Here is a 20,232-nt window from a genome sequence, read left to right as displayed (position 1 = left end):
ATAAAGAAGCAAAAAACAATTGCCTCTAGAAAATCATGCAGACCTATAGCGGCAAAAGATCGATGTGGCTACTAAAACACATTCTATTTAACAGAAGCATTTTTTTTTGTGTGTGGAGTCATAGTACATATATTGCTGCTAAAAATTCAAATACGGTGGCTCACAAGGCTATTCTTTTTTTCTTTTTTGGCTGCTAATTGTCATGATAATTATTTAGTGGCAATTTTATGATTTTTAGCAGCATCTCTTATGTTGCTGAAAGCCTACATTATTATAGTGTTTAGGAATTCAGCTTTTTTACATTTATTTATTTATCCCAGCCATGTGTATCCTACTTCTTCAAGATCGGTGTGTTTGTATCGTGTACGTGTATATATCCTATGTCCTTGCTTCATTGTTTATGACAATTTATGCCATGAATACCAACATCTTTCCACCAAAAATGTTACAAAATACAAAAGTACTGTGTATACACTGATTAACCTGATCATTGCTCTCATGCCTTTGGTGCCAATTATAACGCATGGAAGAAATGACCTTTAAAGCTTTACCATGTGAGAGCTACTCGGTGATCGTCTCTTATCAAAAGAAAAGTCAATAGAAAGATAACTAGCTCCTTGGTTGGACTCAATGTCATGCGGCTGTTTCTGCTCTGTTATATCACCCAATACTTGCATCTCTCTTCCTCCATCTACTTGTCCTTGTTGCATGTGGTGGAACGAAGCTTCACTGATTGTGTGGTGGGATAGTGATGGTGTCCCTTCTAGATCAAACTGTTCATCATCTATAGTAGATCGCCTCGGGGAAGCTTGGAGGCTGTCCACCTCACTCCTATAGTGTCGTAAGAGGTGTACTGGTGATAAGCCATGGGTTGGGGTTGCTGGCCTACTTGTAGACAAAGGTGTCACACTGCTAGACCGTCGGCTCTCTTTCAAGTGCTTTCTTGCTGTATCATGCCATTTCCTTAGAGCAGTTGCCACTCTCTCACTGAAGATGGTAGGCTTCATGTTGGACCCCATCTGTACGTAAGGAGACACCATATAGGATAAGTAATTGTTGATCAGTTGAAGGTTCTTCTATGTTCTTTAAGTATGGAAATGTACCTGCGTTACCAGTGCATAGAGAGGTAGTGTGACATAGCTACATAATACCTGTATGAGGACACTGATAAAACAATGAGAGTTAGAGTTGTATAGTTGCTAATTTGTTGATTAATTAATGATGAGGTTATAAAAAATCACCTGGCCTCTCTCAGAAGAGAAAAAGAAGGAAAGATAAAATCTATCATTTGGACAATTGTAATGGAAATTGATATATGATCTATTTTGTTGCGTATATGTTAACCTGATATGCTGTATTTTTTCCTATATGAAAGTTAGAATGAAGAATTTACAGGATGAAAAATTTTGTTTCTTTATCTGAAAACAGAAAGAGTATGATGAGAAAACCATTTTGCCATTCACCATAAGAAATTCAGCAAAAGCCTTTCGATGTGTGAGTGGCTTTTTCATTAGACTTTACTGCTTCACTCTTGTACAATTACTTCTAGAGAAATCTTTAGTAAATAATTGAAGTGCGCAAATTGATCAGCTAGTTCACTCACATATTCTAAAAATTATGCATAACTGTGTTGTTTTAATAACTCCATAAAGCTATCAGAAATAGAGTAGGAAGACTAACCCCATGGAGATTCTGATGATGATGTCTTCTATATTCTTGTGGAAGCATGAAGGGAGGCCAAATTCGGACTGCAAATGGTTTACATCGGAATGAGCTCTTCTTCTTTATAGTGTTGTAAAGCTTGTGTGAAACTTTAATTTGTTATTTAGAGGTATAAAAAGGGATTGTTTGAATTTCTATATGCATGGGCATGCATGTCTGTGTGTGTAGAGAGAGAGAGAGAGAGAGAGAGAGAGAGAGAGAGAGAGAGAGAGGTTAATTGGTATATCATTGTCTTACCCAGCTCCAAGCAAAAAACGCAAGTTGAAATGCATTCTGCAAGAAAAACATGCAAACACTGTTGATTACATGCTGCAATTCCTGCTGACTAGTGGAAATGTATGTACATCATCTCTTGGAGGTTTCGATTATTGGACGGAAGAAAGAAAGGAGCACTGCATCTTTTAAGTTGCAATTTGAGAAAAATTACCTGAAAAAGGACAAAATGTATGAGATATAGTAGGAGGCCAGGACGGTTGAACCAGAAGAGATCATCTGTGGGCTGGACAACAGGGATACCCTTCACGACATCTCCACGCTCCATAATACGTATCGCCATCTTTGTTATTATCACCTGAAGTTTTGTTCCCACTAGGAGAATTATCTGCAAATATTCTTACTCTCTTAGCTACTTTCTCCTTGATAGATAACAAGATTAAGCCAGTTAGCTTCAACTGTTTTGTTACTGACTAACAATCTGAGTAAGATTATAGATGTGGTCTGATCTTTGTTATTTTACATGGAGCACTCGGTGCTTAAATCTTTAGAAGAAGACTTAGATTCGAGCCATAAAGAATGGATTATTAAAAAACTAGTTTACAATAAACAAGTAATGAACTGTGATCTCAATATCTAATTGTTCATGGGTTTGAGACAACTTTTTCCCCCCCTTTTCCTTTGGCCTTTTCTATGCAACAACTAGAATAAGAATTCAAACATTCACTGGTTTTATAAAATACAGCATATGTGTTTCTAAATTAAAAGCAGTTAACTTTACAAAAAATATGGTCACATGAACTTACAATCAAAGGGATGAATGGTAGCCACAGATAGGAGTGCCAGTCTGCCAAACAAAAATATACATTAAATATCTCCGAAGCATATGGTAATATTAGGAAGAGGTAATGGCATAATTTGCATACCGTGAGTGTTGAGTAGCAGAAATATTACTGCAAAGAACCATATTGTTGGGCTGGAAATTTTAGAAAATAAGTCATTAGTAGAACAAGGGAGAGATTCTCTTAAGAATGGTCTTAAAATAATATTTGCAGATTAAATTTTAAAGTTGCTTAGGTATTGAATTTGATTGTTACAAAAGAAAATCAATGATATCAAATTAATAGGGGACATGTCCTAGGCAAATCCCATTTTGTAGCATGTTTTAGATGAAACGCTAGTTAAATCTTTATAACATACTTATATATTACCACACATGTTATTGTCCATTATAGGCAATCAGTTAACATAATGTACGTGGGGATCTTAGAGACATTTTGAGAGATTATGTATCTAGGGCTTATCATGTGAGAATGTAAGTGTTTATTCTGGCCTTAGGGTGTCCAGTGCATGTGGCTTCTTCTGTTGTAGGTCTAAGAAGAGTTAGAAGTATACAGCCTTACTCCTATGTGTTAGCAGGTTGTTTTCATGTTTTGGTCATGTTAAACAAAAAAAAAAGGGGTAAACATAATAAATTGATTTTGAAGCTTTAGCGTGCCAGTTGGCATCTTACTCCTTGGGCTTATACGGCGGACAAGTTTCAAGGTTAGCTCAACTAGGTCTCACTCTCGCTATTATTCTATAAAAATAAGCATATTTTAAAATACTAATAACCTTGTTGAAGTTAATCTATAATATGTAAAATGCCAAGAAAACAAAATTTAACTATTTTAGTTGTCTTCAACCTATGAATCAAGTTGGTACGAAAATGAATTAGCATCAAATGCACTAGCATGCTAAACTATATGATAAATTGAATATCCATTTCATTGATCATGATTTTCACATCTTAAGGCATAAATAATTTTAACTTCACTAGGTTTTAATTATTAGGTCATGGTAAAACATGGGATCATATCATTAGAACTGTTCATTTTCCCATCCATTTGATGTTTATGTTAGAGGACATAAAAATACATGAATTTTGGTTGCTAAGGGTTTTTTGTATAGATAAATTGCAATAGCTTGGATTTTCAATTTAGATAGTGCATCAATGGGTTGATTATTAATTTTTATATTTATTTATTTATTCGAGGGAAATTGTAAACATATGTTACATGTGCAGGTTTAGTAGTAAGTAGATATGGTATAAGCTAGTAAGTTATTACGAGTTCAATGATCTGAAATTCATTTCAGTTGATACGCGGCAGCTATGTACGGTGATACAGGTGAAATTTTTGTAGAACACATGGAGCCATTGAGGCCATCATGGCATCTGTCATTTAGGTGGGTTATCCTCCATTTTCACCATCAATGATCCTATACATCCTGATGAAGTAGTTCTACTAGGAACCAGGTTACTAAAACCTTAAATAATAGCATCGTTGCGTATATAAATGATCAGTATACCTTATCCCAACAACAACTTTGAAATCTTCTTCAAGTGATCTCTTTATATATTTCTGAAAGTTAAACTTTGTCGAGCTTTGGGGAGCCAAATGAGCCTGAAAGGATGTAAGTTTTCAGCTCAGTGATCAAGTTTATTTCTTTGTAGTTAATAAGAAATCTAGCAATGACTTACCATTATGAAGCCATGTCGTAGCGTCAAGTAGTCAACTTTAGGAACTGATCTCAGAAACTGTCTGAAGAAGCATACCTGCTCAGGAAAAAAAAAATCCTTGTTTGACAAAATGGAAATAAAAAACTCTTTAATTTTCAGTGGTTCCTTGGCTAGCTATTTCTCATAATTATGATATAGTAAGTGTGAATTCAATAAGACAACAATACGCTGATTTCTGAAGAAATGATCCTTACAATCCAAATGAGAATGGGCGATTTGCTCCAGAAGTCTAAATGCCGACGACCGAAAGATGTATCTCTTGCAAATCTAAACCTGTCAGGATCTACCAAACCATTTCCACAACAATATTGCACTCATCAATTCATTGGTGCACACATAATATACATGCTTAATTTTGATTGATTAGCTGATTCATATTTGAACCTACCATGTGAAAATTGGTATTCAATTGTTTTAGTTTCCAATTCCCAGCCTTTCCAGCTTCTCATCTGTTTCATAGGCACCCCGTAAACATTAACTATTGCATTCCTTTCTGCCATAAATATATGACTCGAAGAAATTATTATGACAATTAAACATCTCCTTGCCTTTAGTCTGCCTAAAGCCATTGTAATTATGCAGTAGAGTACATGGGAGACGGCCAAGACGAAAATAAATATGTGGAGCTGGTGGATACCCTCGGAGGAAATGAATGGAACTTTATCCTGCAAATTTGAAAGGTCATGCCGGATTCGTATAGCAAAAACATTGCAAGTTACAAATCTTATTGGTAAAAATTTATGTCCTTTTGAACATCTAAATGATAAATCCAAGCAGTGTGTTTAACATCGACTTTCTCATGAACAAAATTTATGCATTCCAACGATCCAACGCAAAAGAACGGAAACCCGACGTCTTGGAAGGAGAGTGCGCGAGAGTCACGCTCCCCACGGCCGCAGCCCGCTCGACGATTGCTCTCCTCCGCCGGACCACCTTAAGCAACTCCCTCGCTACGACTGGCTCCGCTCGCGCTGAACGGGTCCTTCACCCGTCCCATCTATCCTGCCGGGGCACCGGAAAGCACGCCGTCTTCTTCCTCCCAACCGTAATAAATATGACGGCGGACTGGTTCCGGCGCCTCTCGCTCCGCCTCTCCTCCCCTCTCCGTGTGAAAAGGGATCCTCGGGGATCAAGACTTTCTATTCCCTATCCCAAACGTTTCTCGTTTCCTCCTCCGTGTCTCCTGGCCTGGGAGGGTTCCATGAGGATTTTGTTTTCTTAACTTTAACACTGGTCCTACAAATCCATGCAGGAATTTCCCCTACGGTTGACTGGCCTAGTTGGCAATGACCAAGCCTCTCTAATCTTCCAAAGGGTTCTAAACTTCCAATAGTGTAGGTCATTGGATCAGATCAGTGGGTCTAGGATATAATCCGGCATGTTATACACAATAAGAATAATTAATTAAAGCATTCAAGTATAGTACCATGATATAATCCAACATGATAACAAATAACAACGCAGTATATTATCTATTTGTGGTAATAATATTGGTGCTATTGTCAGATTAGATTATATATAGACAATAATATGCATAGCTATGCTTTTGTCACATGTATATTACGTAGTAACCAATGGTAATATTGGTGCTATTGTTGATAAGATTATAGATAATATGCACTAAGGATAAAAATGATGGGCATTGAGAAAAACAGGAATAAATAGTTCTACAACCTGGGCTGCGCACTCGTCGTTCCCCCCTCCGGCTAAAATGCGTCGGAAAATGGTAGATGATTCAGTATGCAGCAGTCTCCGGCCGGTGGTCCCATGAAGATCTTCGGAGTCATCATCTCCGGTGCCGGTGGTGGCAGCCTCGTCTTCTGGTTTACATGGGTGCCATGAATTACCCACGCTTTTGGGCACGCATGTTTTGGATATGAGGCCTTGGCTAACGGTCAAGATCAAGGATATGAACCCCATCAGCATCAGCTCTATCTCCAAAGAAGCAAACCGATCCATGTTATTCCTCTCAAATACGTATCTTTTATGGATGCAATGGTGTTTTGGCAACGATAGCATGGATAGAATAGTAATCACTGGACGACAACATACCGGATTTGATCTTCTCTAGAGCCTCGTAGAGTGCCCGCTGGTGACGCTTCTTCAACCACTGCAACATGGCATTCAGTATATTGTTTACACCAAGTGGATATGGAGAAGGTTTGATTGAGATATTCACAGTCTATATATATGCGAAGTAATATATGCATGCAGATTGAAACAAACTTGCCTTGCCGATGAGGTGGATGCCATGCTCGATGAAGATGGAGATGATAACCAGGACGAAGCAAACCGCAGCCACAGCCCATGTCGGTGTCTCCTCCAAGGATCGGTCGTTGGCTCCTCCACCCCCCGCCATGCTTTACTCCTTGGGATTGAAGGTAGAGAAAGTATGGAGAAGTGGAGCTTTTGAAATAAAAGAGAGGAGAGATATAAGTAGTAGTAGTAACTTGGGACGGTCGAAGACCTTCGAGAGAGATGTCGAGAGGAAGCAGCAGCGGTCATGGTTGGTTTGTTCATACTTCGGTCGACTTTTGTAGATAACGCGTCAGTCGTTACGCTTGATAGATTTGTTCGGGACTTTGTCCCGTTCGCAGGAAGCGGCGGGAGAAGTATGAACAATGGAAAAGTAATAAAAACATACCTCACATTGAGGGAAAAAAAAAAACAAATATGGGACATAAAAACTCCAACTTCTATAAACTGAAAATTAGAATAAATCTTTGAAAAAATATTCTTATATTTTTAAATAGAATGGTGTATTTTTTTTTATTAAGAGCATAATAAGTATTTTATACAATTTTTTTAGAAAAGTAAATACATAACTAAATATACCCTATTTTACGAACACAAAAAAGTTACTTTCTTGCATAGGCATTGACATCACAGGAAAAGTATTTCAGCGAGAAAAAATTATTTTTATGCACCAAACGAGTTCTTAGAGATTTTTTAGTTTAAATGGATGATGGTCAAAAGCCTGTCAGGTGTCATCCTTTTAGGAGAGGTTATATCCAAACTTGTCTTTTTCTTCTTTAATTTGTTCGTGTGCGTAGTCTAGTTCTAATATTGGTTCTTTTCTTGCCCTTCAAACCACAACTTCTCACGGCAAAATGGTAGATGATTATTCTTCCCATTCACACACAAGCACATTCACATACGGTCCCCCTCATTCTTTTAGGTACAGATTTGTACAGCTCTGACTTTCTACAGCAGCTCGGTAACAAAGGAGGCAGGAAGTGCCACGTAGTCAAGTTGTAGAGGGCTTGTTGGCTTTTCTTAGTTCGCGAATATCTATTGCCATGATGAGAGTGTTGACTATCGTTTCACAAATGAATTTTGTTAAAGAATAGGAAAGACTTTCACTTATTAAACAGCGACTGAATTTTAATTATTTCATAGAACCAAACCTAAGTTATGGGATAAGCCTTTTTTTTTGTCCAAAGAAAATTAGGTATAATTGATTAATAGATGTTGTGGATGGGTGTGGTGATGCAACTGGAACCTGGCCTATCTTTATTGAGCTTGAATTTGATCAAGGTTAATTTCACATTAGTTTTGAGCCTGAGTTGTAAATCAATTTGTTCATGGTTATTTCGAGCATTTATGTCAAACTAAGTCGAGCACGAGCCTGATTGGGCAACTTGATCATGCTAAATTGACCTAAAATGAACTTGAGCTTTAATCAAGCTTAGTTCAAGCTTAAATTATATCATGATTCAAGCTTGATTTCAGCTTTGGTTCAACTCTGTACTAATATTTATTTAATTGAAAGAACAAATAAAATATATTCATTACAGCTTTAATACAACAGCCCATTATCTCTATAATATAATATATAAATTATAAATATATCCGAGTCTCATTGAGTCAAGCCTAATCAAATTGATCAAATTTAGGGTCCATTTGAAATTAATCTTGAGCCTGTTTTGCCAATTCAAACTTGATTTGTCAAGAATCAAACTTCTTCAAGCTTTATAGTCAGCTTGTTTAATAATGCAAGCAAGATGACAGGAGATTGATTGCTTAGTGTCATGCAGCTAAAACTTCAAAATCTTGCCTCAATCACTCTTTAGTCATCCATTTCTGATAGCGATCAATGCATCATTACGCACGATAAAGAAGCCTTCTACCGCCTAAAAATGCTTTTTTAAAGTTTGGATGGGACTTGGTCTTACTTAACATCAGGAGGCGTCCAAAATTTTAAGAGTTTTTGGATCTTTCGGTAACTCAGAACAATAGAGGCGAATATGTTGACTGTTGGATCTTTTGCACGAAAAGAATAATTGCTTTTTTTTTGTGACATCGATCATTAGATCATATTATGCGCAAATCTCAAAGCATCCAAATTTTTTTCTTTCACTATTTACACCGATATCAAAGTGACGATTCAATGATCCAACAATGGATTCGCCTGAAAAAAGGTGAATCCTTCTTTCATACCTTTCGTACGACTCCGTCCTACGTCAGGATGCCCAAGACTCGTCAGCAGTGACAATTACTATAACGTATGACCCAGGAAATATGACTCTTGACCCTTCCATTTCTTATTTTTTGCTTTTTTTCTGTGGGAGTTGAGATATTCTGTGTCTTGTGACTTCTGTGAACTTGGACTTTCATGCAAAGTTGGATTAATTGGGGTACTTTTTTGTCAAAGCTTAATGTGCAACGTATATATCATTGACTTTTGATGATACTGATGGTCTAAACTGATGTACAATTGACTGAGGAACCTAGGCCAAAAAAAAAAAAAAAATCCCACTCCAGCGATGATTTTATGATAATTATCAGTTTGATGCTTCTAGTACATATAATACATCTTATTGGTCACAAAATATTATAAAAAAAAAAAAAGAAGAGAGGGGGTGCATGCCACAACTGTATTACTGATCATAATGACTGTTTTAATCACTATCACTGTTTATCAAAATATAATTTAGTTTATCTATAATATTTATCAACTAACCATAATATTACAATATTTAAATCTAAAAATTTATCAATTATCCATTATCTTTGAATGTTTTTTCTTTGTGCTCAAGTTCTTCAAAATAATTAAGGCTACAAACTGCAGAGAAAATCAAGATATTTTGCTCCAAACAGAGTGAGTATATAACACACACACACACACACAAAAAGAAAAAAGATTAGACTATCCTAGAGTCACGTTTCTTTTGTGATTCAATAGAAGACTCAATAAATCGTGTCTTCATTCTTTGTTTGTTGGCTAGGGAGTTGCAGCAGCACGAATGTTTTATAAGCTTAATTTTTGTAGTAGAACAAGTTTCTTGCTGTCATTGTTAGACTTCTTGGAGGAGGATGACGGTGGCAAAAGAAATTAGCAATGCCTCCACATTCACGTGTCTATAGGTGGCAAGAGACTTAAAAGATGGCTTGGAATCAATTTGAAGTTGATCTTCCATTGACCTTTAATTGATATAGCAGGATCACCGGCTTCGATGCGGACTACTTTAGCTACTCGAGTAGGTTTGGACAAGCTTCAGAAGTAAGATTCCCCATATCAGGACTCAATTGAATACCGAACTTTTGGGAAGCTATAAACTCTAATCAGAAAAGAATTTGATATTGCAACTGAAAGTAAAGTTGATCGAAAGTCAAGTTCTAGCTTTTACCCAAAATATTATTATTATTATTATTATTATTATTATTATTATTATTATTATTATTATTATTTAAATTTATATCCTCTTTCAATTAGGATAGGAATTCGGCTCGATTTTGACCGAATTTCTCTAGCTCAAAAATCGAAAAAAATTTATTCTATTCTAACTTTAAAAAAAAGCTGACTCGAATAAAAAGAGCAAATCTCAGTAAAATAGTAGAAAATTTGTAGCTTCTTCTTTTTTTAGTTAGAAGAAGAATTGGATTTAGATAAAGAGCAAAGGGCAAATAGCATAAACTCTTCTTTCTATACAGCTGAACACCAATAGAAGGAAATAGAGAGAGAGAAAGTAAAGAGCATTAGTTTTACTTTCTAACTACAAAAAATCTTAAGTAGAGAGTGAAAGAAACAAGCATAGACTCTACTTTTTGACTATGATATACCTTAATTTGTAGATCGTTAGAAACTAATGGAAGTAAAAGGTTTATTGCCCTATATTCTAATATTCTTATTATTTATTATTTTATTCGAGAGATTCGAATTGAGCAGGTTGAAGAGAAATCTTTCTTTCCTCCTGATCGGATTGCTAATGGAAAGAAAGGAATACTTATTTTATGTTTATAAAAAACCTCTTATAAGAGGTTTCATGAGCTCCTATGTGTACTTTTATTTTTATAATGTGGATCATTAGAAACTAATGGAAGTAAATGTAGAATGACATACCATCCAAAGTAGATCAACCTTGCCACCTAGGATTCAAAACAAACATCAAACAAAAGAAATTTGCAGAGAATTGTGAGAAGAAAATAATAGTGGAAGAAAAAAAGGGAGAGAAAATAAATCTAGTTAAAAAAAAATAAATATATTTAAAAGAAAATAAATTTATTTAAAAGAAAATAAAAGATGAAACAATAAGTTTGGCTCCCTCTTTTAAAGATGCCTCATAAAAGAGGCTCCATATATCAAAAGAATTCTCTCCCTTACCACAAAAGATGTCTCATCAAACTTTTCTCAAATCTTCACATAACTTTCTCCCCCTAGTTATAAAACTATAATCTCTCTCCCACTGTAAGATAAAAATATCAGTATCTCACTCCAACTAAAAAACAAACTCAAATATATTAGGCCTAAGGCTCAACCTAATTAAAGTGGACTAATACTAAAAGATAAACTATTCCAACTAGTATTGGAATAAGAAACAAAGATAAATTAGGAATATAATCCTAGTACATAGAGGACAAGCAATGGATTTCCAATAGTACAGGGCTTAGAAACCTACTTTCAAATATTCTTATTATTTATTATTTTATTTAAGAGATTCGAGTTGAGCACGTTGAATAGAAATTATTATTTTCTCTTGTTTGTATTGCTAAAGGAGAGAAAGAAATATTCATTTTATTTTTATTAAAAAAAACTCTTCCTATAGGAGGTTTTGAAAGCTCCTATGTTTATTCTTTGTAATTGATGCCTTTTTTTGTAACAATCATTTTTTTTTAGTTTTTTAGGGATTTTTAAAATTTCTTTGAGCATTATCTTAAAAGGTTTGAAGGAAATAAAGGCATAACAACCATCAAGCTATTAAAACCACATGTTTTTACAATAAAGTTTTAGCTCAACTTGTGTAAACCAGGGCTTGCTCCACTTGTTACTATCCATATTTCTTAAGATTTTGGGTTCAATTTTATGGACGATGCTCTAGAAATTTGGCCCTAAAAATAATAATAATGTGGCTAACTCTACCTTCCTTTCTCTCCCAAACAAATAAATAAAAGGAATAAAAAGTCAGCAACTAAACCGCCATCTTAACCCTTCTAATGCCTCGTGCCTATATCTTAAAATATTCAATTAAGTGATTCATAGGTTGTGATATTTAGTTCGATAACTTATGTGATTTTAACTTTTTATGCTGAAACTGGCACATCAATCTTTTTAGAGCTTATTTGGGTATTCCTATATTAATATCTTGTAGAAATCGAGCCTCCTAGCTTGCCTAGCTTTATTCCTATATTAAAGAGTTTTTTTTTTTCTCATAGAATTTGAGTTGGAGGGGTGTTAGGCTAGCATGGACCATATCCAAGTGGTTCCCAACAAATGAATCCAATTGGATTGCTCTAACAAGTTCCTAGCATTTGTTGGAGTTTAGGTCTTCGCTACCCGGACCCATCGAGTACCAGCTTGCTTTTTCCGCATCTTAAAGCGCCGCTCTCGCACGCTCTCGCGCATCTTAAAGCGCCTTTAAAAAAGAAATTAAATGAAAGGAACCTAATTTATGCCCAAATTGGCTTAATCGCAAACTGGCCAGCATATTGCTTTCCCCTTGCCGTAAAAAGTAAAAAAAAAAAAAAAAATGCATCCAGGGATTCTCGATCTTCTCCATGGTGAAAGTTTAATGCCATTCTTCCAACGACAGCAAATAGAAAAGGCAGTTCCAAGGGTGGAAATTGTATAATGATGTAGAAGATCAAGTTAATTATTTTTTAAACTATGTGTCGTTCACTAAAAGCAATAGGAAAACCAAACTAGAATGACCAAACTTAGCAGCTAATAAAAGTCCCAGCATATGATCTCTGAAGCAGTTCAAAGCCATTCTGTCTATGACATTGAGCACGGTTTTGTATGGTTTATGCTGCTTTTTTTTTCCTATTCAACTGGAAGAGGAAAACGATCTGGGGACCAATCTGTTGTTACGCAATATGGTTATATAACTAGTTTTCTTCTATTCAATTTCTTGTTAATAGGGTGAAGAAGTTGATGAAGAGAACGGAGTTTGGCAAACAGAGTGGTTTAAGATGCGGGAAAAATGAGGGGGAACTCATTTTTCCAGCATCTTAAATCACTCTATTTGTCAAATTGAGGGGACCGAGGGGCGAGAGCACGGACCATCTCCTGATCCGGGCCAAAGAATGATGTGATGATGGGGTGGCCTTCCAGGCCAAGCATATATACAGAGAAGCCTACGGAGCGGCCGACTAGGTGACTGCCTACGCGGCCTACCACTCATGGTACATTCTGTGGTCAGAAGAGAAAGAGTTGCCACAAGCACTCTACAAGCTGGTTTTTTTTTTTTTTTTATTGAGTGTATTCGTACACGCATTGTATAAAGTACTCGTAAAAAAAAAGAGAGAGCTGGAACTCGATTTAGCGGGATAGCAGCATCTTGAGCCGGCCAAGTTGCTGACAATCCTGCGTCGTTTTTGCCTCACACGCTCGCACCATCCCTCGTTGGAAGGATAATAATTATAGGTGTCGGCATATAATGATGATTGGGAAGGCAGCACTATGATTTTTAATATGTCAAGAATTTTTATCAAATCCTATTTGAATATTCCTATGAGAGTTAAAAATTTTATAGAAATGTAGCTTGTTAATTCATCTAACTTGTATTTTTTAAAAAAAAAATAGTCCAAATCTAATTCACACTACAGGAAAAGTCGATTTTACCGACGCTTTTTTCCACTCTGACATAGCCGATCGACGCTTTGGCGACGCTTTTAAAAGCGTCAAAAGAAAATAGACCGACGCTTATAAGCGTCGGTAAAAGCCTTAAAAAGCGTCGCCAAATCTTGTTTTTCTTGTAGTGTCAAATTTTAGTCTTTGAACCGCAGAAAAGAAAAAAAATTATGAAGATTTTTTTTTATTTCTTTCCCCAGGATTTGAACTGAATGGTATTTGGTTGATATAGGATTATGCTTAAATGGATAGCTCAATTCACGAATCCTAGAGAATTTTCAGCCAACAAGTCATTAATATAATAACAACATCATATATAAGATGACATATCGAGAGTACAAAGCCTGCGGAGATGGAAGTTTGATATCTAGTAGGTATGGAAGTATAAATAACCAAGATTTTTCCCCCGCCAAATTCATACACCACACATTATATCTATATTTAAGATGGTTTTAGCACCTCTCTCTCTCTCTCTCTCTCTCTCTCTCTCTCTCTCTCTCCCCGTTTGTCTTTGAGACTGAAGGTTGATGGCCTTGCCTTCAAGGCGGATGTTCAAAAGGCTCTAAGAAAATGTGTATGTAGAAAAGAAGTTTTTGAGTGGTAGTCTATAATGTTCTGCATGTCATCTGTAATATATCATTTGAGAAGGGATTTGCAAGACTTGATCTCTTAGGGTAACTCCTTAATGATGCACATTATACTGTTAATGCATGATCGATCACTACCAGAAAACACGCGTATAGTGACGGAAAATTAGTGACGGACCGTTATCAGTTACTATTTGTGACGGATTAGTGACCGACAGAAATTTGGTCACCGTGGTGTAAACTTAGTGACCGTTTAGTGACAGACCGGTCATAGAATGCGCGGGTAGGATGGGCGCCAAACCTTAGTGACCATCATAGTGACGGGGTATCTGTCAGCAATATGATAACCAAAATTGCAACCAGACAGTGACAAATGCAGCCGTCACAAATATAGTAACCCTAGTATTTATAAATTTTTAAAAGATTATTTTTGGCAGTAACAGATTATTGACAAAAATTTCTGTCACCAAATTTAATTTTTAATTCCAAAAATATTAAAAATATTATTTTTGAGTAAACCTAAATTAAAAGAAAAAATAAAAGGAGGAATATCCAAAATGAAACTAAGTGTGCCCGCCGTTCCCCCCAAATTTCTTCGATAATCCAAATTCCAATCGCTCTCTATAAAACTCAAATTTCTTCTTCTCATTTTAAAATCTCATGGTGTCGGCCATGACCCATTTGCACCCCTATTGCAAGTTTCCTGCTTTATAGAATTTTTTTACCATACTTTATAGTTCAAAAATATTTTTGCCTTGCAAGTCCCATCCAATCAGCCTTATAAATAAAAAAAAAATTTGATATGAAATTTGGCTTGCAAACCGATTTAGCCCAAATCACGATTTAGCCCAAATCAGCCTATATACAATTTGGCTTGCAAACCGACTTAAATACCAAAACCCTAACCTTTCCCTTCCCTTCCCTTCCCGTCCCTCGCTGAGAGCAGCCGCCGCCCCCCCCCCCCCCACTCCCTCACCCCCCCTCCCTCGCTGAGAGCCGTCGCCGCCCTCCCTCGCTGAGAGCCGTCGCCGCACCCCCTCGCTGAGAGCCGCCGCCGCACCCCCCCTCCCTCGCTGAGAGCCGCCGCTGCCTCCCCTCCCTCGCTGAGAGCCGCCGCCGCCGGCCCCCCTCCCTCGCTGAGAGCCGTCGCCGCCCTCCCTCGCTGAGAGCCGTCGCCGCCCTCCCTCGCTGAGAGCCGCCGCCGCACCCCCTCGCTGAGAGCCGCCGCCGCACCCCCCCTCCCTCGCTGAGAGCCGCCGCTGCCTCCCCTCCCTCGCTGAGAGCCGCCGCCGCTGGCCCCCCTCCCTCGCTGAGAGCCGCCGCCGCCGCCGCCCCCGCCCCCCCTTTTCCCTCGCTGAGAGCCTGATAGCCGCCTCCTCTCGGTGTCGTCGCCTCTTCAACGACCGGCCGGCGGCTCTTCGCGTCCTTCTCCCCCGAACGGCAACCTCCGCGGCTCCGGTCACCGACTCACAGTCACCGGTAAGAGTTTTCTCCTCCTCCTCCTCCTCTTCAAGCTCGATCCCGGTAGATTTTGCCCAAGCCCGGAGAGAGAAAGAGAGAGAGAGAGAGAGGTGGTGGGGCAGCGAGACAGCTCGGAACAGTGGGAGAGTGGGGAGTGGGGACAGTGGTTTTGTTTTGGGTGGAGACGGGAGACAGAGAAAGAGAGGAGGGATTTTTTTTTTTTTGCTAAAATAGACGAAAGAAACTTTGATATATCTGAGTAGCTGCTTTTATTATGATACTTGGACACATCACTTGGTTGGGTAAATCATGATACGGGCACTGTGTCGAATTTACTGTTGCTAAAATAGACAAAAATAATGTTGTACTTGAGGAGCTCCTTAATATTATGCATTTTTATTCTGACACATTTGTTAGTCCTACCAATGGTTTGCATATATTTAGACTGCTTCACTGATTATTGTTGTAATTTTGAGGGTTGATGGGTTGGGATTATGTAAAGTTCATGGATTTTAATTTTTTCGTCATGTTATTCATTTTTACAATCATTGTTCATCTGCAAGGAATAATGGAAAGTGGTGGAAAGTGGTGTTGCTTCATGGTTGTGAGTTATTTCCAGTGTGCAATCAAGAAGCTGGTCCAAAAGCTTGCTAAGAAGTACCATGCTTTCCTAGCATCAGAGGCGATCATGTATATTCACATTTGTTCTATGTGAAGCAGATAGTATTCCATATGTAAATTTGGATGATTTGACTTGTATTCCTTGTCTTTGTAAAGATTAAATGCTTTTTGAATATTGCTGGTATTAGATGAATGAACAGATAACTTGTAAAGGTTAATTCCTTATGTTCAGCTTTTTGTAAAGATTGAATGCCTTCTTAATGTCAATGATGCTGGGACAAGATTGAATGACTTATTTTTGTCATGCTTATGATAACTTCTCATCTTCATAAATATCATACCAGTTTTTGTTTCTTTTACATTTTTTACGATCTTGCCTTTCGTGTTTTTACGATCTATATATTGTTAGGAGATACACACAATTCTTCCAGGACAATTGCATCATGTGCATGAAGTTTGGAACAAGCATTGTCAGCGACGATTGACAACCTCATTAGGGAAGGTCAGAAGCCAAAAGCTTCTGGAAGCAAAAGGAGATTTAAACAAAGCCCGTGATAAACCCCCTAATTGGATCTCTAGAGAAAATTGGAATAAGCTAATTGATATTTGGATCTCCCCAAAATGGAAGAAGAAATCAGAAGCCAACAAAAATAATAGAAACACCATGAAGAACGGTAGCATCTCTAAACACTGTGGAGGATCAATCACATTTGTCAATCATGACGAACGATTGGTACATATCTTTATTCAATTAGATTTCTATAATAATTTTTATATTATTGTTCAGTCATCTTAAATTAGCCCATTATATGTTAATGAATTTTTTCTTTTCTCTTTTGTAGAAATTAAAGTTAGGCAGGGAGCCAACAATAGTTGAATCTTTTAATCGGACGCATAAGACAAAGCAAGGCATGGGAGGATATGTAGATAAGAGAAGTGAAGCTGTCATGGTAAGTATAATTTTTTTATGATTCATAAATATTATTGAGCTTGCTCATGTTTATCTCTTGTTTGATCCACCATAATGTTTTTCTCTTCTTTTAAATCAACTGGCAGGCAAAGTATTCAGCTGAATACTCCAAAAAATATGGTGATGCCTCCACCTCAGATGCTCCTCCACGTGATTATGACTTGTGGTTTGAGGCAACTGGTGTCCCAACTCATGGCCATGTCTATGGCTTTAGTCCCCTAGAGGATCTCACTGGAATTATTGGGCAATCATCATCTGCTTCCACCTCTACAAGTCAAGCTCCAGAGCTGTACACTCATGAAGACCTTCTACGTATTCTTGAGCAGGAAAAGAAAAAATGGCAAGAGAAGGTTCTTCAAAAGATGAGAGAAGAGATTGGCTTTGGACCAAGGCATGCAGATCGGGGGAGTAATGGTGATTCTGGTTCTGCTGATCATGCTTCATTATAATTGTTTTTGCCTTAGATGATAGGTCTTTGCATTCCTAGGAGGAATGAAATCTCTGTTGATCTTTATGACATATTTTTAGACTTTGATTTTGATGGATTCAGGACATGTTGATGCCAATTTTGAATGACATTTAAAATGACTTTTGCGTAATGTTGAATGCCTTTGCTATTAATGATATTATTGTTATTATTATTATGTGCCAATCAATGTACCAAATGTACCAGGTTATTAGATTGTGATCGGTGACCAAATTTTGGTTACTAAATTGTTTACCAACTATTGTGACGAGCAGTCATAAACTTAGTGACAGGATTTTGGTCAATAAAAATTGATTTTGCTCAGCGCGTTTGTAACCAATTAGTGACCATAAACTTATCACTAGGTCAGTGACGGGATTAATGACAAATGTAGTGACAAAATGTGTGACCATGTCTGTGACGACTAAATCTGTCACTAAAGGTCGTGACAGATTAGTGACCAAACTTGTGACCGCATTCTGTGACAAAATCAGTGACCAAGTTGCCTTCGTCACTAACTCCGCAACTGGATAGTGACGGAAAATACATAATTTCTTAAATATTTAATTCTTGAATTTGTAACGGCTTAGTGACGGCGGTTCTGTCACGGAGGTTAGTGACGGGAATCGCCGCCGTCACGGAGAATTTAGCGACGCGTGTTTTTGTAACGAAGTCAGTGACGGGAGCTCCGGTCACAAATTCCATATTAGTAACCGGAAACACGGTATAGTGACGGGAATCTCCGTCACTATACGCGTGTTTTCTGGTAGTGGATCTTAGGTTTTCTCATCAGAAATTCCACTACATCACTTATCATGAATATATAAATGCTTTACTTATTTCATTTTACTGCTAAACTTATCAAGGTCGTTATATAACCAAATGCTGATCTAAAAGTTTTGATGACCCAGCACCTACCATGTTCACTTCTGTAACAGTAGCTCTCTCTCTCTCTCTCTCTCTCTCTCTCTCTCTCTCTCTCTCTCTCTCTTGATGTAAAGTAATGGTTGCTCATCAAGTTTAAAAAAACATCAGGAAGCACAAGAATTTAAAAGCAACGCCACAAATACTGGCATTACCTAGCCACATAAAAGCAACATCTCTGTTCTTTTGACTATATACTTGGTGCGAAGCAAATTGTTGCTATCTTTTTATGATGGCAATTGAGAAGTTTCGCACTTATTTTATGTGTATATCCATTTAATGTTCATTATTCTTTGCTTCTTATAGGACCGACCTTAAGAAAATTCTAACCCAACCCTTACTCCATAGACCAAGAGAGCATCTTTTTCCTGAGTTTGTTGGAAAGTTTCAGTCTTCATCTTATCTCCTTACCCCCAGAGTTATATTTAAGGGGCAAAAATAAGAAAATACAATTTCACCATATGGCTTTAGATGAAAAGAAAGAAAGAAAGAAAGAAAGAACAAAAGCTTATTCTCAGAACCATAGCTGGAAACTCCTACCAAGATTAGAGGAATCCCATGGCAAGCATAACTTAAGCACAAAACATTAAAAAAAAACAAGTCAAAACGATGGCCTACCTCACCAAGAACACCAAGTTTGCGTAGAGTAAAACTTGTGCCAACTCTTCAAATGGCTTCTTCTTGTATCTCTAACGGAACCAAGGGCTTGACTTTTACCTTCAGATATCCATAACACCAAAGTCTCTCGAGCCCTGCAAGCAGACATATTCATGCATTTATAGCAAGGGAAAGACAAGCCACACATCTCATTGCATTTGTCACCAACACGACAAAGTTATATTTGCGTCCTTCTCCAAGTGAAAAGGAAAGGGCCCTGCAAGGTGTTGACTGTATTGCCTATGAGGAAATAAGTCGGTTTTATAGAGGGATCACCACAGACCGTTCATTCGAGTTCTATACGGTTTAACAATTGAGTCAAACTAATATAATTTTTTTTACAAAAATTATTTTTTACGTGTCAAAAGATTCAGCCCGAACATTGTATAAATTAATACGATCACAACCGCTCATCAAATGCTCCCATCCCAATTCATTCACAAAACTTTTGTAAATTGTAATGGTATGAATGGGGGGAGTCTACTGGACTTTGTTTCTGGTCTGCTTTTCTTCAATTGATGATTTTTATTATTCTTTGAAGAGAAATTTTGATTTTTCCATGAACTTTTCTCCCGTTAGATTGTTTGAAACTTAGAATGGTAGATTTCGAAAATAATTAAACATAAATGAGAGAAGCCAACTGAGCCAATAGCCACCACCTTTTTTAAAAAAATTAATATTAATAACTAAACAATGATAAATTAAGCTGCCTCCAACCGGGTCCAAGGGAAAGGTCCACCAGTTGGAGGATTGAGATCAGTTGCGCCGAGTGACGATCATGATCACCCGAGTGACGAAAAATAGATAGTCTTTGATAAATAAGATGAAAGAATTAAGTTATAATTAAATGTTAAGCACACTAATTAAACAGTAAACGTGTCAGATGCATACTGTGAGGACCCGTGCGGGCATGTGTTTAGTCCCACATCGGTTATTCGCTGGGTAGATCTTGGGTACTTATGCAGGATCAAGGAACCCAAA

The 20,232-nt window shown here is 37.4% G+C and overlaps 2 protein-coding genes across 5 annotated transcripts; one reads left to right on the top strand and one right to left on the bottom strand.

Annotated features, from left to right (window-relative positions):
* Window positions 1-204: 204 nt before the first annotated feature.
* Window positions 205-7,009, bottom strand: LOC103712144 (MLO-like protein 6). 4 transcript variants are annotated; one of them, XM_088717667.2, is made up of 14 exons: window positions 6,726-6,969; window positions 6,548-6,605; window positions 6,170-6,426; window positions 4,884-5,160; window positions 4,690-4,778; window positions 4,457-4,531; window positions 4,285-4,379; window positions 2,862-2,911; window positions 2,742-2,782; window positions 2,150-2,323; window positions 1,960-1,995; window positions 1,681-1,748; window positions 1,104-1,164; window positions 205-1,019 (listed from the first exon to the last, which is right to left on the bottom strand). In XM_088717667.2, exons 1-14 carry the CDS (start codon window positions 6,852-6,854, stop codon window positions 540-542), a joined length of 1,890 nt encoding a protein of 629 aa, XP_088573793.1. In that variant the 5' UTR covers window positions 6,855-6,969; the 3' UTR covers window positions 205-539. The 4 variants fall into 4 exon arrangements, with proteins under 4 accessions (XP_088573793.1, XP_089785554.1, XP_088573794.1 ...); XM_088717668.1 differs by having other exon boundaries at window positions 880-1,019; window positions 1,104-1,151; window positions 6,726-7,007; XM_089929427.1 differs by lacking the exon at window positions 1,681-1,748 and having other exon boundaries at window positions 918-1,019; window positions 6,726-7,008.
* Window positions 7,010-16,628: 9,619 nt separating this feature from the next.
* Window positions 16,629-17,803, top strand: LOC148714225 (uncharacterized). Its single transcript, XM_088717666.1, has 3 exons — window positions 16,629-16,967; window positions 17,077-17,184; window positions 17,291-17,803. The coding sequence occupies exons 1-3, from the start codon at window positions 16,899-16,901 to the stop codon at window positions 17,651-17,653; spliced, it is 540 nt and encodes a 179-aa protein (XP_088573792.1). The 5' UTR covers window positions 16,629-16,898; the 3' UTR covers window positions 17,654-17,803.
* Window positions 17,804-20,232: the final 2,429 nt, after the last annotated feature.

This window comes from Phoenix dactylifera, chromosome 3 (assembly GCF_051530095.1).
Source record: "Phoenix dactylifera cultivar Ajwa chromosome 3, Ajwa_hap1_PhDact_Kaust_v1.1, whole genome shotgun sequence".
Lineage (NCBI taxonomy): Eukaryota > Viridiplantae > Streptophyta > Magnoliopsida > Arecales > Arecaceae > Phoenix > Phoenix dactylifera.
This window is presented reverse-complemented; position numbering and strand designations above follow the sequence as displayed.

Excerpts from the sequence above, each read along its gene's own strand:
- LOC148714225 (XM_088717666.1), top strand. The coding sequence starts at position 16,899 with ATGAAGAACGGTAGCATCTCTAAACACTGTGGAGGATCAATCACATTT. Across the intron at positions 16,968-17,076 it reads TCAATCATGACGAACGATTG|AAATTAAAGTTAGGCAGGGA; the intron begins GTACATATCTTT and ends TCTCTTTTGTAG. Across the intron at positions 17,185-17,290 it reads AGAGAAGTGAAGCTGTCATG|GCAAAGTATTCAGCTGAATA; the intron begins GTAAGTATAATT and ends ATCAACTGGCAG.
- LOC103712144 (XM_088717667.2), bottom strand. The coding sequence starts at position 6,854 with ATGGCGGGGGGTGGAGGAGCCAACGACCGATCCTTGGAGGAGACACCG. Across the intron at positions 2,783-2,861 it reads TCTGCTACTCAACACTCACG|ACTGGCACTCCTATCTGTGG; the intron begins GTATGCAAATTA and ends TTTGTTTGGCAG. Across the intron at positions 2,324-2,741 it reads TACCATTCATCCCTTTGATT|ATAATTCTCCTAGTGGGAAC; the intron begins GTAAGTTCATGT and ends GAATATTTGCAG.